Here is a 19582-nt window from a genome sequence, read left to right on the forward strand (position 1 = left end):
GAAAACAAAAACCAAAACAAAAAAATGAAACATTAAGGTTGACCAGCAAATGGCCAAGCCAGGATTCTCACTCAGGTTTCTTTTACTTCAAAGCCCATGGTTTTCCTTGACTCCTTCTCTATTTGGTCCACTTTGAACAATAAAGACTTGAGAATCATTGATTTAAATTTTTAAAATACTGTTCAGACTGTCAGAATGGCTAACATTAAAAACACAGGAAACAACAGGTGTTGGTGAGGATGCAGAGAAAGGGGAACCCTCTTACACTGTTGGTGGGAATGCAAACTGGTACAACCACTCTGGAGAACAATATGGAGATTCAAAAATAGAACTGCCCTGTGACCCAGAAATTGCACTACTAGGAATTTACCCAAAGGATACAAATATACAGATTCAAAGGGGCACATACACCCCAATGTTTATAGCAGCATTGTCAACAATAGCCAAACTATAGAAAGAGTCCAGGTGTCCCTCAACTAATGAATGGATAAAGAAGAATACACACACACACACACACACACACATATATATATATATATATATATATGTTTATTCTTTATCCATCACACACACACAATGGGATATTACCTGGCCATCAAAAAGAATGAAATCTTGCCATTTGCAGAGATATGGATGGAGCTAGAGTGTATTATGCTAAGTGAAATAAGTCAGAGAAAAACAAATATCAGATGATTTCACTCACATGTGGCATTTAGGAAACAAAACAGATGAATGTGTGGGAAGGGAAAAAGAAAAGAGGGAGAGAGGGGGAGGCAAACCATAGACTCTTAATAATAGAGAATAAATGGAGGGTTGATGGAGGGAGGTGGGTGGGGGATGGGCTAGGTGGGTGATGGGTATAAAGGAGGCACTTACTATGATGAGCACTGGGTGTTATGTGTAAATGATGAATCACTAAATTCTACACCTGAAACCAATATTATACCGTATGTTAACTAACTAGAATTTAAATAAAAATTTGGAAGATAAAACAATAAAAAATACAGTGTGGAGTTTATTTGAAATGAAATAAAACTGCTGTCTCTAGATGTTTGAATCTTAGGGTACATGTTTTCTCCTCTCCCTTTTCCCTCTTTCCTCTGTACCGTTCTCCTTCCCTGAGAACTCAGTGAGGAAGTGGAGCAAGCCAGAAGGCTGGCACAAACAGAGCCAGTGTTTCCTAAGGGATGTACCATGAGCCCAGCTGCCATCTTGATTCTACCTGGCAGGAGCTTCTCAGGTTAAAGGGCACACGAGTCCAGTCTACAGAGACGCTTTCCACGCCCGGCAGAGGAAGCAGTGCACAGCTTTTAAAAGGCAGGGAAGTCATGTTTGGCCAAGAACACAGTGCTTAGCACATACTAGATATTTGATAATTGTTGACTCAACTGAATGTAATGTTTTTATAAACTGAGGAAAATTTTCTTCTCATTGAGAACAATGATAGCTCTATATCCTTCTGCAAATAAAATAGGCAAACTTTGAGATTCTATCTTGACCATTCAAGACTTACGGTATAGTCATGAAAAATCACTATAAAATAAATGGTTACATGTGATAAGGCTTGATTTAACATCACTAACTCACTCTTCCCTGAAAGGAATTCAGCACTGTGAACTGATGTGGAGACAGGAGATCTAAATGGATAATATTTACTCTGGCGTGTCAATACTAAATCACATCACCTGACAATCCTTGGGGAATGGCCTTGCAATGTCAAGACAATGGGAAAATGATGTGAAATCAAGTTCATAGAAATCTGACTTCCATGTTCAAAATAATGAATCTGTCTCCTTGAAAGCTGATAGGAAGATAAGTATTAGGATCCAAAATGATTACACAATGATGATAGGATACTTCTATGAAGATCATGGGGGTTCAAATGAAATGGATTTGAGGCTATTTTAGCATAGGACCACATTCCTAGATTCCTTGAGCAATTTCCACACTTATCACCAACTACACACTGTGCCAAGTGTTGGGGTACCAAAAGAGGGGCATGTGTGGTCCTTGTCATCTAGAGGCTCCCGGTCCAGTGAGTGACGGCTGTTCCAGAAGCATGAACAGGGGCCTACTGGAGGCCCACGGAGAAGCCCACCTCCTGTAAAGGGCACCTGATACTTGTCTGGAAGGTCGAGCAGGAGTTCATGAGTGGGGGTGTGTAGGAGGGGTAAAAGGCATTCCAGGTACAGGTTTAGCAATGAGAAAAAAGAACACGTTCAAGGGCTGATAAATATTTAGTAAGCCAGACCTCAAGGCAACTGTGAGCAAGAGACAGAGAGGATGAAAGGGCAGGCAGAGGTCAGATCTTAACATTTTATGACAGATTTCAAATGAGGGGCAACCAGATTACGAGCTGTGTTCAAGGTGTTGCAGAGAGATGGGAGTCAGGTCTAGGTGACCTGAAAGCTACGTGCTATCGAATACCATTTCCAGATTAAAGGAATAAGGTGTGACGCTGTAGTTCAGAGGCAACAAGACATCCCAGGCCTCCAGTTTGGTTTGGATCACCCTGCTGAAGGAGAGGGATAAAAACTGACCAAGGTCACTCCCTGCTCATTATTCTACATGCTTCCCATACTTGCTCGAAGACCTTGGTTTGACTTCATCGGAGCCAGGCCAGGCCAGGCCCATGACGGCAGCAGGTGTGAGTTCTGACCCCCTTCCATGAAGGCTCAGTCACATCCGTGTCTAAGATTCACAGAGTAGCTGACGCTTGCTTGTAAGGGCAGCCTGCTAAGGATGTGAGCACGCACCTGCAGCTGCCCCATGGCCCCAGTTTAGAGGTCATAGCTGTCACGGGCTAATGCAGCCAGACAGGAAACGGAGTGGAAACGCATCAATGCCAAATGACTCACAGCCCAGCTAACCGAGTGCTGCCCTGAACACATGAGCACCAAGACCGTAGTGTGTTGTGGATTCTCCAACATACAGAGAGGATCAGGTGAATACCCCCCCCCACACGTCATTCACAAACGCACAAAAGACACAGTATCTCCACCTCTCAGCCTTCCCGCTGAGTTCCCTCAATCCCTGCACTGCCACCCAGATCCTGAAATGGTATCTCCAATGACGGTCTGCCATCTGCTCCATCCCATAACACCTGTAACAGGAAAGAGCTGGCCAGATGACTCAACACGCTCCTGTTGTGCAAAAGCAGAGCCAAAAGTCTCTTTCTGCTGGGACCTCACGACTCCCCTGTGAGGGCAAGCACGCTGGCGTGTGCATTGAGGAGGAGAGCCTGCACCCAGCAGGGTAAACATACATTTACTAGGGAGGACTCTGGAGCCCCAGAGCACTCAGGCATTTCTACTGTTCTTCTCCCAGAAGCTCTTTGGATTGTGTGTGGCAGAGCAATGCGTCCTCCATACCTTCTTGCTTTCGGTGTAGCTTCACCTTCTGCCCACACAATGTCCTAAGGAAGCCCCGATTTCCTGGGGGAACACAGCCATTTCTTGGCCTGCCATGGAGCCTAGGTCATTTTAATTTCAGTTCCTTCCACGTTGAAATGAACGTAGCTGGGCTGAATACTGCGGCACTGGGAGTTATTTAAAACCTCTAAAGTAGTGACTCCAGTGAAATGTAACAGCACTGCCAAGTGCATAGGACAATGTGACTCATGGGTGACTTTACATCCAGCTCTGCTACGCCGGCTGTCCCCACGGTACCTCGATGACTTTCAGCCACCGGCTGCTTTCCTCCATGTGCACAGAGATGGAGGGACTTGGGGAGATAAGCAGTGAGCCTTTGGAGGGTAAGCGTGCTCACAGGCCAGAAGCCGTGCCAAGTGGAAGGACTCTCTGTGGTGCTCTGAGTTTTTCTGCCTTTCCACGGCAAGCACTAAGCCATCTCAAGGCTGAGCCAAGAAAGGAATGGAATGGAAGAGTCCCCGTCGAACAGGATCCTGCCAGCTGCCTGGAAGGCCACTCGAAGGCCTGCTGTAATCAGAGAAGCCCCTTTCTGAACTAGTGTAGACCGCAAAGTCACGGATCCATCCCAGGGCAGCAGGATCTAGAGTGAGAGCTGAGGGGATCGTGGTAGAGCACTCAAAGAAAGAAAACGCCAAGCTGGCATTCTCAGAAAGTCATTTCCTTGGTCATCAGCCAGAAGGAATCGTTTCTGTTTCTCCATTTCTTTTTTACCCTCCCACACTTGCTGTCGCCCCCAGCATCCCATGTTCAAGTTGTCTCTTAGGAAAGAATGTGATCTTGCTTGTCTCTGTTCTTCGGACTTTTTTGTTGCTTGGTTTCACTGACTCTTTTAGCAAGTTACACTGCCATAAACCACTTCGTGGAGGCCAAAATGTTTTACTACACAGATACACATTTGTATTTAAAATCTTTCTTTTGCTGAGAATCTTAAAAAAAAAGAGAAGGAAACATAAAGGAGACGTGCTCAAAAAACCAGAATGAAGTCAAGGAGCCAACGCACCATTTAAAGAGAAGCAGATGGGAGGTGATGTTTGAGAAGAATTTCGGATAGGAAGTTCATATATTTTCATGTTTGAAATACAGGTGTGGAAATAGCTTAACTCTGATACGCAGCATTTGGGGGACAAAAACTTATATGCCAGAGATTCTCTGCCAGGAAAGACTGGGACCATAAAAAGAAGGAAAAGAAAGGTGTCTGAGCCCCTGGCTTCGAAAGAAGGTAATGCTGGAAGACTGTCCTCCTTTGATTCCAGAAGCAGCAGCGCTGCCCACAGAAAATTCAACTGTCAGTTCCACGCCGAGTCCTACCTGAACAGAATCATCAACAGCCCTTTCCTGAAATTGTGTTGAGAACACAAACCAAGATCTATTTCTGGAAAAGAGCAAAGAAGAATGAAACTAGAGATGAAGCCCCCAAAGGAGATGTCGAACTGTCCTGTTAGGAGATGCAGACTCCCTGGTAACCAGGCCTGCATCTGTGCACAGACTTTCCGACGCTTGGATGATCTTTCCAGAACAATCATAAAGTGACAGAGCAGCCAACTCTCTGTCAGAAGTTGGCTCAGCGTGCAATTCTGACCATCCAACTAGATCCGGCTCGGAGTGATGCAGAGTTAAAGTCTGACTGGACCTTAAATATTGGAGTCTTTAAAAAACCGTTGTCTATAGACACATCAAAAGGCAAAGCAACATGTTTGCGGTTAACCCAGAGTCCGCTTTTAAAGAAGGCTGGGGTTGGATGGGTGAGAGCTAAGAAGTAGACAGAAGAGACAACCTCGGGAATGGAAGAGGAAGGTACTGGTGACTTTGTATGATACAAGTAACTACAAGATGAGGTCATGTTCAGAGTGATGCCTTCTCTGCATCTTTCTGAAAGAAGTCACTTCCTTGATTTAACCCCATGTAGCACTGAAACTCATGCCTCTAAGTTATCATTGTCTTATAGGACTGAAGCATATGCTTTGAAGTATTAAAAACAACTTAGACTATATTAAGGCACAGCATCATCTTTCATTAACCTCTGAACAACGCTGCCCATTCCTATGATCCTTTTATTTTCTGGGGCTTTCCACTCTTCTTTGAAGTCTCTATCTCAAGACTTAAACCTTCCTCCAAGGTCCACATTCCCCTATAAACTCGATTCTAAAGATAGAAGAAGGAAGTGTTTAGCACAGGTCTAATTTCCAATTCCATCTCGTTCCAGTCCACTTTCTTTTCGGTCACAGTTCCGCCTGGAGGTTTCAGAGCTTTCACTTTTAAAATAAGGTCAAAGTGCACTTCCTTACACCTTACCTTAGAAGCCCGGAAAGAGAAGGCTGTGGACTTGGTGTCTGACTTCACCCGGTCCTGCAGTATAAGGCCTTGGTCCTCCGTCAAGGCCAGATAGTGGCCTGTGGTGAGATGCCGGAGGCGGAAAGCCTGGCCCCATCTGATGTTACTGCCACTCCAGCTGCGCAGAGAGAACAGCCACGAAACTCAGTCTATTTCAGTATTGATCCTGGGTTTTCCTCCACATGCTAGCAGAATTCTAATGCCTCTGTGGTTTATCCCCTTAAGGGACAAAACGCTAGTCTCCTGGCTCGCTCTACATTTCAGGTCTCCTGACAACTCAGTAGGGAATTTCTCTTGCGGCCTCGCAACACCAACAAGGAGGCACCAACAAGGAGGCACCCTCGTGCACTGTGGGTGGGAACGCAGACTGCTGCAGCCACTGTGGAAAACAGTGTGGCGGTTCCTCAGAAAATTAAAAATAGAATTACCACACGATCCAGTAATTCCACCACTGGATATTTACCCAAAGAATATGAAAACAATAATTCAAAGAAATAAATGCACCCCTATGTTTACGGCAGCATTATCTATACTGGCCAAGATATGAAAGCAACCCAAGTATCCAACCACAGATGAAAGGATTAAAAAGATACGGTGTGTGTGTGTGTGTGTGTGTGTGTGTATGTGCATATATATACACAAAGGACTATTATTTAGCTATCAAAAAAGAAGGAGATCTCGCCACGGATGGATCCAGAGGATATCATGTTAAGTGAAATAAGTCAGTTAGAGAAAGACAAATACCTTATGATTTTGCTCATATGTGAAATTCAAGAAACAAATGAACAAAAAAAGACAAAAAATAGACTCTTAAATACAGAGTGTTTGGTAGAGTGAGGTGGATGGGGCGGAAGGTAAAATAAAGGGTTAAGTGTACACTTATCTTAATGAACACTGAGCAATGTATAGAATTGCTGAGTCATATTGTACACCTGAAGCTAATAGAATACCGGATGTTAATTATACTTCAATAAAAATAAAAGGGGGGAAAAAAAGAACACCAACACGGATGATGATCCTGAGACAAGTCAACGATTTAATGTAACTAGAAGTCCCAAGATTCCAATTTTCCCTTCACTCCACTAAAGTTTCTTGATATAAAAAAAACCACAAAAAGAATGCCTGATGAGGGAAACTCATTTCTGGAAAAGCAAAGCCATCCCTATGTACTATCTCAACTCAAACATTTTAATACCACAAAGAATCCTATGTTTAAGAGAAATGGTAAAAATATTTGTGCAACTTGCTCTTGCCAGGGAGAGGCAGATAATAAAGAAGGGTGTGTGTGTGTGTGTGTGTGTGTGTGTGTGTGTGTGTGTGTGTATTTTTGTATTACAGGGTGATCCATTCTGTGGAAAAAAAGTGAAGCAAGATAAGATGATTTAGATAAGGGAGACCTCCTGTTGAATGGCAACCTTTCAACGGTCCTACATCAAATTGTTGGCATCCAAGGAAAGTTACTATAAGAGTTAGGGGAGAAATTATCCACTGAATAACTTGAAACTCATTATCTTTTAAGTTAGAATAAAATCTCATGGTTAGGCCTCTGGGGAAATAAGCAACCATAAATGGAACTATATATACATACCTACTTTGACTTCTTAAGAAAATCCATTAAGCAAGGCTTAATATCCTGAGAACAAGAGTATGTTAGAGCGAACATTTTAACAGGGCTGGAAAGAGAATATAAATGCTCCAAGCCAGCTTACCCAGTGGGTGCTCCTTAAAAGCAGTATTCTTTAAACCAGTAACCTCCAAAGAGCTTTTTCTCAGTAGAAAATGTATCTACGTGTATATGTGTGTAAGTTCTAGTATTTTCTTCTGATCTATAATGGATTATCTTGAAGACCACCTTGGGGGCATACACTCGCATGAGAGAGACATTTACTGTGAACATATGTTCAGAGGGAGGCTGAGGAGAGAGCTGGCAGGAAGAGCAGAGAAGGAAAAGCAGACAACTGTCCCTCCTCTGTATCCCAAGCAGTTAGTTTAGCTCTAGCCTGACCTGTAATCCCACTCAGCAAAATAATGGCCCTGAGCTTACCAGATCCCCCTTTGTAGTGTGACGTTTGGAGACCACGTGTTTTTACTCAAGCACACAGCTCGAGTCTCAGCCACCCGTTCCTTCCACCCAGGTACAATATTGTTTCTGACAAGTCTGGTAAATACAGCTACCTCTCCAGTGGTGCCTTAATCTTCTCTACCTCATGCCATCACAACCACTAGTCTCATTTAAAGCTAATATTCCACTGGAGCCAACACAACTACTGAGAGGAGAAACACTAGCTGGGTTTCAGAGAACCTGTTCAAGAAAACAAATGGGGGAAGTACTTTGATGGCTTTCAGCAGACATGTCCAAGCTCGCCTTTTATAACCTGGACACCAGAAGGACAGCAGGAGTTGGGGGCTGGGCTCAGGGCAACAAAGCTCTCTGGCTTCAGAAGCGACAGAAGTCTTGGAAATTCTCATTCTCTCTCTCCTCTCTCTTTCTGTGTGTGTGTGTGCTGCTGTGGTTTAAAAACAAAGTCAGGAAAACTTAAAACTTAGCTCTGGGCCAAGCAACTTTTGAGAGTTGGCCATGTGATGTGGAATAAATGAAATATTTAAGAGAATGGACAGTATAGCAAAATAAAATCATCTTGAAAAGAGCACCACCCTGACCCTCCATTACCTTATCCGAAGGGGTTCCACTCTCCACAGAGATCTGGCTCGTGTCCCAGCTCCCCCAGCTTCATAGAATATCCTCCTGCGAGCAGAGTTGGAGATTAGCTCCTCTGAGCCTGACACTGATCAGCACTGGGGAGGGAACAGCTCCCTGCAGAGGCTGTTCAAACCCTGCTGCTCTTTCCAAGCCCTCATGTAGTCAGCAAAACTGAGAGCATGAGTCAAAGAGAAGCACAATTTTCCAGGCTCCATCTCTTAGGAGGGAAAAAAGGTGCTAAAGGGGAGGGAAGTGCTCACTGTATATGGATCGAGGACACTTGTGGACCAGCAGGTGTACAACAAAAAGGATTGTCTCCATTTCCACATCAGGAATCAAAATAGCCTCATCACAAACCATCAGGATAGAGAGCAAATGCTCAGATTCTTTTAGGTTAATCTCCTTATAGTTTTACGTCTCTTAAAAATGTATTTGTACTTTTAAAAAATGTAGCTGTCCTTTTAAAACACATGTGCATACAGTATGAATTTATTTCCATTTTTCTAGGAAGTCTGGAGCAAAGCTTTATGCCCAGCCGCTCTAGTGTTCATAGCTTTATCACTGTATGGGATATCACTGTACCTCTTTTCCTGCATTACAGACCACCTTTTAATGTATTTTTAAATTACATGTTTATTTTGGAATAATTTTAGGTTTCCAAAGTTGCAAAGACAGGACACAGAGCTGCATACTTTCACTCGGTATCTCCTAATGTGATCTTGCACTATGTGTAAGATGCATGCACTACACTTGTCGAAACGAAGAAACCAACATCGCTAGGTCATGACTAGCTGAACTCAAGGCTTTACTTGGATTTCAGTGATTTTTCCATTAGTAGTTTTCTTCCTGTTCCCAGATCCAATCCTGGAATACCGCAATGCATTTAGCTGTCCTGTCTTGTTTCCTCTGGTCTGTTCTTAGACTTCCCTCGTTTTCCACGACTTTGATAATTTTGAGGAGTAGTGGCCAGGTATTCTGTAAAAGGCCCTTGATTTGGGTTTGCCCAATGTTTATCTGATGATCAGTAAACTCTGCTTTTCATTCTATACAATAGGAACCGACCTACCTATATGAGAGAACAATCCTTGTTGAAGAGCGTATCTCATGGCATATGGCAGTCATATGGAATCCAGACTCTTTTCAAGAATCTTGTGACCTTAGACTGAGACTGATCACTTAACCGCACTTAATTTCACCAATTTCACTAAATTAAAAGCCCACCACAGAAGATCTGTGTATACCACAACTGAACCACTCGAGCCCCAGAAGAATCTTGATCTAGATTTTGAGACAACAGGTCATCAATATAGGTAAAGAGAAAATGTGCAACTCTTATTTTATCTGAAGAAGTACCATAATTAGGAGTCGGTTGAAAATACCGGCTTGGGAGTCAGGCAGCCCTGAGTGTGAGTCTGTTAGCTGCGTGACCTTGTCAGGTCCCTTCACAGTTCTGTACTCGGCTTCTCATCTGTCAAAGGAGACTAATTCGGTTACATGAGTCACAGAATGGTTGTGATAAGTTAATGCGCATTTTTGACACGCACAAAGATGTTCACAGATGTACTAAATACTGTGTAGTATGAATATACCCAAACTTTATTTAAATACAGATGTTTCTATCATGCATGGAAAAACACTTGACATAGAAACACAACGAAACATTGCATTAATAATGGCTACCTCAGGTTGGTGTGACGACAGAACACAGCCTAAACCTTTTTCAAACGTACATGCAATCAGGAAACACTCAGTAAAGATTGAGAAAGAAATCCTATGTGACTTGAGAGCTCTAACTGCCCAGGTGTTCCTGTGCCGGGTCTAGAACAGTAATGACACCTCACTAGTCACACAGACTTGCTGAGGTTTTCACTCCTGCTTCTCCCCACTCAGTGAGAACTGGAAGGGCCTCTCAGGTGAAGAGGGTGGAACAGCACACCCCAGGTCACAGGATCAGAGAACTCTCTCCCTCTGACATCTGAGGAACTCCTGAAGGTTAGCCCCTCCCACCTGGGAAACGCGGCAGCTTGTTCCATTTAATCTTGTAGAGGCTGAAACGACTTGTTCCTGTTCTCTAAAACAATTACCCAAGGAGAGGAGTAGAGTGGGTGGTGAGCTGAGGTGCTTTGAAAGCTGGGCTGACAGCTTAGCCTTGGCTGCAAGAGGTTAAGAGACTTACCCCAGGGGGCTTGACAAGCCAGAGGCAGAGCCAAAGACCAGAGCTCAGGTTGCTAGATTGCTGCTTTCAGGTTTGTACCCTGGGACTGTCAGCCTCTCGACCCGGCCTGGCTGCTTTCAGGCTTTAGAAGGAACAGAAATGATTTCCTCTGGAAAGTCAGCCCCCTCCCTGAAGGGTTGCTGGCATCTTTTAGTGTGTTTCTGATTTTCTATTCCTTTGGGTTCTCCCAGATTTCAGTATTCCTGGCCATCCTGGCCAGTTACCTGACGACACAAGACAACGAGGGGGCTTCTCACTCACCTCCCCCAGACAGCCAATGCCAAAGCATCCTCTTTTGATTGAGAGACCAGCTGATACAAAATGCAGATTCCAGTAATAATGAATAGCTGCTTACTCACCCCTTCATGCTCCCTTACAAAGTCTCAACCCCCTCATGCTTCCTTATAAATAAAAGGAATAAGGCTTTTTTATCTGTGAATTTATTTCCCCCCAAATACAAATTAGATCCTGTGGAATCCTCCACCAAGGGAAGGTCACCTTTGTCTTATCTCAATGATGGCATGCGTGCCTGCGTCAGGGTGCCCATTCGGGGAATTCCTCTCCATCTGTTTCATTTTCCTTAGCACCTCCTTTCAAATATTTGTGCAGTCTTTCCTTTTACTCAGGTTCTTGTTCAAGTACTTGACAGGAATGCCACCAAATGACAAGCTTCTCCAAGCAGAGTTTCTGCCCAGGATGTTTCTAATTTGAGTTCTAAATTTAATGACAGGTATGGGGGGGGGGGGTGAAGGGCAGGTCGAGGGTCATGCACAGGATTATCATTTCATTTTTTCCAAATTCCTGCCCTTTAAAGAAGAACTGGAATGGGAAGAAAGAACTAGTGTGTTCAGATGTGTTCCATCTTAAACATACAGCTGCCTGCAAAACTCATAAAACTTCAGGTCTTTATCTACCTGTGAATCTTCCCTTTAATGCACAATATATTAAAGAGACAGTATGCGGGCTCTTGCACAATTTTACTGTTCAAAAAAAAAAAGGAAAAGAAAATCATAATTGAATAGGATCACATGACATTATTTAGTGTATGGAATCCTTAATTCTAAGGTCAGCCTAATGCCCTTCCTCGGAGATAACTGTCAGTTAACTGGACCAGTGTCAGGAAGGCAGGGAGTGAATTAGTTAGACACTTGCCATAGGTCTGTGCTTTATGTGCCCTAGGTCATATCTGGTTCCCATGGACAGACATTCAGAGGACAGAACAAGTAGGGAGAGACTCAGAACAACAGGGACACATACTACCAATGCATGGTTTCTAAGACACACATTAACATGTTCAAGCACACTGCTCTGCTCCTGGAGGTCCTTTTGGTTCATCAGATAAGGAATAAGCCATGGCTGGAGAGTCAGCCGCACGGCTTCTAGGCTGCCATCTGAAAGCAGCCAGTATGTGACCTTTGGCAGGATCCTGACCTAGATGCTCTCTTAGCTATGAGGACGTGACCCCATGCTTCTAATGAAGTGAAAGAAATGCAGTTACCAGGGTTCCCATAGGCATTACACAACAAAGAATGCATTACCTCTGGGAGATCACACCCATTGCTGTTACAAATTCTGCCTAATTTGGATCCAATTTTATTTTTTTTTTAAAATTTATCACATTTGTATAGTTACAGGGGCCACGCTTTTTATGCTCTGTTCCTTTGATGTCAGACTACCAAGGGACCCTTCAGTATGCGTGTAAGACCTGGATGAGTATCTTCCATCTCCTGGTTTTGAATTTTTGAAAAGCATTCATTAAGGAGTCAAGCAGAGGACCGCAGAAAGCATCACCCTCGGAAGTATCCTCTGAATGTTGCCCTTGGCCCTGTCCCTGCTAAATCCATCTCCTGCTGGATACTGATATTTGGTTTCTCCAATCCTAGCAAAATGAAATCACCAAATGCCACCTAAATGACTTTGCACATGAGAAGGGGGAAAAGAGAGATCTGCCTTTGATGGTGAATAACTTGGGTGCACAGACTCCCTAGAATGACTAGCCTGATTTCTGTCACCAAATGGGTGCTTCCATCTATAATAAATGCTACCAGAAACTCCCTAGGCAGAGCAGAAATCAAAGAAAATGAAGGTCCTGGAAAGCATTAGGGAACTGCTTGCCTAAGAAGCAGCACGCGTCTCCAGGTACTCCTGGGAGCAAGCTGCAGGGTGCTGCCATGCCTGTCTCACAAACTGCATCCCATGGTTGTCCACTGACCCACGCTTACAGAATTCATCTGTGGCCACACCCAAATGCAAACTCTGGAGTCTGAGGCACCTGAGACTGGAGACAGCAGGGAGAAGGATGAAGCCACTGGCTTACCTGTGCTGGGCATCATTCTGGTCTGTAGATGGTATCGTCAAACACTCATCATGACCGTGGAAGAGACGTACTACGTGCCCACCAAGTAGGTATCCTAGTGAGAGAATTATATTCTACTATGAACTTATAGGAAATTTAACGATGAGAACACCGTGTTTAAAAAGGGTAAATTCATGCAGGTCTGAGTCAGTTATGGGAAAACACCAAGAAAGAAGCATTTGGAAAATGACAGATTTCAAGAATTGTGGCCTCAGGAAGAAAAGACAAGGAAGACAAAACAATTCTAACGTTGAAAGTTAAATAGGATTTCAGAGACGAGCAAGTCCAACATCAAAATGTAGGGTGAAAACAGTGTCAACTCATATCATTTACAGGAAAATGATGTTGCTACTGTGAGGAAGATAAGGCTTTTCCAGTTGCTTAGGATGAAAATGTATTCAACATGAAATTCCTGGATAAGCTCTTACAGTCTCGATGTGTATATCCTGTGGCAGAATCCCAACCAAACTGCAGTCATGGTGAAGAAAGAGGATGCTGGGAAGGAGGTCAGCAAACTTACAAAGAACTGTCTTAGGGGAAGCTAACTTTCGAATGCATTTCACAGACACAGCTCAAACCTGGATGCTCGTCCCACAGCACCAAGGGGAGACGAAATGTCATTCCAGGATCCCACAGCGGATGAGCCCCTAACGGTAAGCACTTAGCTTTCAGCATAAGGAATCTCAGTAGCCATGGCGATGCGAGATGTATGGGAAACAATGAACTTCAAGGACACGATGACCTATCAGTCTTCAAATAAATTCTGAGCCTTAATCCAAAGAACATCCTGGGAGAGGGACTCCAGTCTGAGGTTTACCTTGTACGAAGAAATGGAATTTGCTATGGCTTTGAATAAAAAAATTCTCTAGACTAGTCTGTTCTCAGGAGACATACGGACTTAGTACACTCGTGTCTGCATCGTGACTTAAAAAAAAACAAAACACACAGTTAGATCACTTTAGGGGCTACCAAACTACTCTGGGTGTTGAATTAACAGTAAGAACGATGAAATGAAATCATGCCAGAGGAGAAAGGGGTGTTTATCAGTACATCTTGTATAGGGACAGTGTGATATTCTCATAGGTTTTTTTTTTTTTTTTTTTTTTGTAACCAGGTGAGCCAAGTTCTTAAACTTCCCTCAAACATTCAGAAATTATTTCCCAATTTTCCTCTTACTGGACTAATAGTGCCAGTTGTATATCCCCCTCTTTTTTTTTTGGCATTAAAATCATTCATGATATATGTAAGGGAATTCTTAACAGCCAATTTATATAGAAAAATCAAACCCTTCCACGATCGTGCTCTTGATTACACTCTGTCATCTCATGATGGCGAGGCTGTGCCCCACTTGGATCCATCGTTTGCAGTCCTCGGGCTCTTGCAATCAATATTCTAGTCACACGGAGAAAACTGGCAAGTGCTGGTGCCTCACGGCTCTGCCTAATTGAACTCTAGCCGGGCAGCATTCGGGAAGAAGGGTCATGATGAGGGTCACTTACGCTCTCAGGGCTGAAGTGGGCTCCTCACCGGGGGATGCTGAGAGGGCATTTCTGCCTGGCCAGATGACTCAAGTGATGAGCTATCCAGGCTAAACTACAAGGGCACTCAACACATCGATAAGGACCGTTTTGACGTGATTTGCAAACACTTCTTAATTAATCTCCACAAGTCGTCTGTTGCGACTGGGGAAACATTTTATTCCTACCATGAAAATGAAAAATTTAATATGGAGAAGATCCAGTCAGAGTTTCCTTGGGGAAGATTAAAACCCAGAGCTTCTTGATCCCTGACAGAAGGGGAATGACAACAGACTCAAGGTGGTGGGTTAGTGTTGGGGTAAAAGAAGAGGGCTAAGCATCGCCTGCCTTTTTAAAGCCTTCCACATGTTGCTGAGTCAAAAATATGTCACTTTCTGACTATTCAGCTTTGTTCTGAAACTAGGGCAACTCCTTGACACCCTTAGTTTTCCCTCTATTTTTAAACATATTTTTTTCTTTTTTAAAGATTTTATTTATTTAGAGAGAGAGAGAGAAGGGGGGAGAGAGTGCGAGCAGGGGTAGGGATAAAGGCAGAGGGAGAGAGAATCTCAAGCAGACTCCTCACTGAGCGCAGAGCCCAATGCGGGGCTCAATCTGACGACCCTGAGATCATGACCCGAGCCAAAATCACGAGTCAGATGCTTAACCAACTGTGCCACCCAGGCATCCCATATTTTCAAACATCTTATCACAGAAGGGCATTCCCAGTTTGCAACTACTGGGCTCTGGGCTCAGGATTAAAAATCTGGTTAAAGCTGTGGTACGAGCATTTTTTTTAAATTCTGATCTTGCCGTAAAGTGCTAGAATGTAAGATGATAACTTGTATCAGTCACTGGCATTTGAGTACTCTGCTCAGCAGCGATATTACCCATGAGTAAGGTCAGGCCAGTATATTTATTCTCTAACTCGAAAGGTGCATTGACTTTGCCTGGCTCCAAGAAACAGGATATGTTGAACAAACTTTGATGGCCTTACTTCCACAGGAAAAATAAAATACTGAGAAAATTTTATTATTGTTAAATGGCCCTCCATAAATACAAGTAAAAACAAATGGCCAAGCACACTTTCATTATAGAGAAAGTCTTTCTTCCACCTATATGGAGAGATGCTTTGGGGAGAAAGAGTACCAGCATCACCTTCTCAGAAAATAATCTAAGACTGAAGTTTCCGAGGTCTAGATGCTTCTAACTCGTAACCATAAATGAAAAGGAACAGTGGGAGAGGGAGAATGCATATCCAAATCCTGCATGCCTATCGTACTCTAAAGGTGGGCTTTAAAGGATTAAAAGGTATCATCAGGAATGCCCCAGTCATCAGAAAGCAGGACAGAAAGTAATCCACACCCACATCGGAGAAAGAGATTCAGGTGAACTAAAATAATGCCAGCTGTGTAGCAAGACATGCGGCAGGAGCTGGGGAGCAGCAGAAAATGTCAATATATGCAGCTCCAGACAGACTGGATGGCTGAGGGCTGAATGTACATAAAAAACCACACCTTCTTCAATGCTGCTTCCTGAGCACGTAGGATGCACATTCCAGAGTGTCTGCATAAAAGAGGCGTCCACTTGTATGTTCCCGTTTGATACTGAGAGATGCTGCAGCAGAAACAGAAACGCGACATCCTTTAAATCACCAGGCCAGTCCTGACAGAAGCAGCTCAACCTAGAATCTCTGGGAGTGAATTAAGGAGTCTCCCCGTCATCAGGCTCTTCCTACACAGCCCGTGGGAGGCTGCCCCATCCCATCTAGACGCAGCTTCCAAGTGGGACTCTTTCTTCAGGGAAGGGGAAGTTTTCAGCGGCAGGGGTGGCAGACGACTGTCGACTTCACCCCCTCGGCTGGATCCCTGGTTCAACGGGGAGTCATAAAATGTCTCATCAAGTCAGAAGGGAATTCACAAATGGCAAAAATCACTCCAGCAGGTTGGTGCTGAGGAGCTCAAAAACTTCTGACACTTCTCTGATGTTCGGACACCTGGGGACACCCTGTGCCCAATTTCCAGGTGCAAAAACCTCACCTGCATCTTTCAACCCCGGTGACATCCCATTTGCCAAAACATTTTAAATTCTCCATTCTCCCACATCAGCTTATTCTCCTACAGCCTGTTCTTTCTGGCTTGTTCTTTGCTGGACAAGAGCTAAACCAAGTGAGAAATTCGCAGTAACGGGAGCTAATGTATAAATGGTTTTCTCAGGAAGCACCTGGGGCATTCTAGCAGAGGTGCTCGGCACAGTACTTAATCTGAAAGGACAACGAACAGTTAAATTCCAGGCCCCATGATAAGGTGGCAGGGGAGAGAATCGGACCACCTACCTCTCCAGTATATTGTGCGAAGGATTCTCATCCTACCCAACCTACTGTGGCTCAATTCAGCCTCAGCCATTAATTCCTAAAGGAAAATATTCTGAAAATGAAAAGATGCCTGTGAGGAGGTACTTACAAGGTATCTTTCAGAGGACACGCTGACGAGGATGAGGTCATCACCAATTCGAACTTTCTCTCCCTCAGATCTCTGTTTGGAAGCAGGATGTATGGTCCACCAACAGGCTTCTCCTGTGTAAATGCTCCTTGAGTTAGTCATTGCTTCATGGGAATCAGTGTCCCTAATTCTGTCCCTCGTTCTCCTTTCTCCTGGTAACAATCCCTCGAGAGCGCATGTGCACACATATGCATATTCCAGACCTCAGTCTCTATTGAGCCCCTTATCCGCTTGACTATGTCTATCACTTTTGCTCTCTCTAGAGACAGAAAGACAGTGTTTGGGAGAGAGTATTGGAGGCCAGAAGCTATAGAAGCCTTTGAATATTTTTAAGACATATAGACAAATGCATTCTTCAAAGGTACTTCCGATTCTTTAAGAATTGACTTCACTGGTCTACTGACTACTCATACAGTTTTATCTTTGCCACACTCTCTATGAAATTCTACTAAAACAAGAGTAATTCTACTAAAAAAAAATCAGAGATATTTCAAAACGCCTAAATCTACAAAGACTAGAACAGGTGAAAAACTGATAGCAAAGAAGAGAAATGGACAATTTGGAAAAAGGAAAGCAGACAGATGCTTTTCATGAAGAGAAAACTAAAATCCAAGTCTTTAAGAAAGAAAGTCTCAAGAAATAAAGCCATTCCTGCTGCGTGTGTCCCAGAAAGTCTCTGGAATTGGAGGTAAGTTGCTTATAAAGGTAGCTGCAGAAGATGGGGTTGAAAACAGAACTGACTAAAAGCTATTAAGGAACTTTTATCTCCCAGCACTTTTCTGTACCCTGCACAGCCAGGTCACTCCTTCTCCTCTACCCTACAGAAGATTAGGAGTTAAACTCATGGATGACCAACCATCAAAGTTCTGGTTTTGTAATACCGAGCACTGTCAAACAAGGAAGTGAAAGGTATTGTGAAAAATAGAGAATCATTCAAATTTTATGCCCTGATAAGTAAAACCCCAGCTCCTTTCCCTCTGCCTCTAGGCCTCATACACTAGCTGGGATGCCCATCTCCTCCTCCCCTCAAATTTAAGGATTCCTCTTTAGGGAAGCCAAACTATCCAAGATAAAACATACTTTTGTCTGGGCATCTTCAGTGAATCCTTGCCAGATTAGCCAAGAGTGAGGCTTAACAGATGGCAAAGCCACAGCCACACACTCAGGGTTTCTGGTCAGCTTTTACTGCTTTGATCTAAACAGGAAGGGAGACCAAGAATCACCCGACATCCGAGCCAAGTCACTAACATGAATGGCAGGAACAAAACAGTGGGGAAAGAGACTTGGAGAAAGAAAAGATTACAAAGAGCCAAAGAAAACTTTTAAAAAGTCATAGCATTAATAATCTCAGAGAGATAAGAAAAAGTTATATTCATAAAGTAGCAATGAAAATATCCATGAGTGATCCCTTCAGAGAAAAATTCTTTGATCCTTAAAGAGACAGAAAGAAAAAAGAGGGTTATAGGATAAAGTTGAAAAAAATCTCCCCAAAAGAATGAAGAGAAAGATTAGAAATAGGAGTGAAGAGAAAATTAGAAAACCAATCTAGAGGATTTCCAGAAATTATGAACAGAGAAAACAAAGTCAGGAATTAACAACAAAATAGTATGAAACATTTCCCAAAGCTAGAAGACAAGCATTCAGATTGAAAAGGCCCACGGGGTCCCTAGCACAGTGGAGAGAGACCCACAGCAGGGTCCATTTTCGTGAGACTTGGAACAAATAGGATCCATGCCCAGATAAAACACCGTAGAATTTCAGACAGAAAGGCAAAAGAGAAGATCTAAGTAGCTCTGAGAAAATATAAACAGGCCCTACATAAAAGACTGGGAATCTGAATGTAGATGTCTCAACAGCCAGGCCATAAACTAGAAGAAAAGGAAGAAAGCCTTCATGATGCAGAGGACACAACATATTACCAATGTAGAATACTACGAATTACTTATGAAGCTGAAACTAAGGAACTTTTAGATGACAATTTACCTCCCATGGATCTTTTCTGTAAAAGCTACTGGATAATGGTCTCCACCAAGGTGACATGGTAAACCAATGAGGGGGGAGAAAACATGAGATCCAGGAATCATGGAATCTAGAAGAGAGGCAAAGGAAATTTCCTGGATGACGGTGGATGTTTCTAGAAGAGGATGCTGATGGAACAGCTGATATGAGTGAATCTGATCAGGGGAAAGTTTCACTTCTACAGGACAGTTTGAAATGAAGGAATGATTGGGTGACAAAAAATAAAGCAAACAATTTTTTTCCAACTCCCAAAAAGTCTAAAGTCATTTTTACCGATGTAAAAAGAATGAACATATAGGACTTTTCCGGTTATGTGCGCTCTAAGACTGACAGCTGGTTTATATTTAGAGGCCAACTTACAACCAGTGAGTGTGGCACTTCATACATTTTGTAATTGTCAGCAAAGGTTGACACCACCTTAGAGGAAATTATATTTTAAGAATAACACTTTAGCTGAAAGCAAAGCAACCTCAAATCCAATGTGAATATAATCTTATTTTAAGGGAAAAGA

General features: G+C 43.3%; 1 protein-coding gene across 1 annotated transcript in view; it reads right to left on the reverse strand.

Annotated features, from left to right (window-relative positions):
- The window catches only part of RYR3 (ryanodine receptor 3), a 581277-nt gene that overhangs the window by 255335 nt on the left and 306360 nt on the right, over positions 1–19582 (reverse strand). Inside the window, exons 7-11 of the mRNA XM_045815782.2 lie at positions 17014–17126; positions 16069–16168; positions 12996–13089; positions 8434–8508; positions 5724–5880 (exon numbers count right to left, since the gene is read on the reverse strand). Coding sequence (XP_045671738.2) covers positions 5724–5880; positions 8434–8508; positions 12996–13089; positions 16069–16168; positions 17014–17126 — 539 coding nt within the window. The remainder of the gene's footprint in view (positions 1–5723; positions 5881–8433; positions 8509–12995; positions 13090–16068; positions 16169–17013; positions 17127–19582) is intronic.

This window comes from Ursus americanus, chromosome 36 (genome assembly GCF_024610735.1).
Source record: "Ursus americanus isolate L20-20 chromosome 36, mUrsAme1.1.p, whole genome shotgun sequence".
Lineage (NCBI taxonomy): Eukaryota > Metazoa > Chordata > Mammalia > Carnivora > Ursidae > Ursus > Ursus americanus.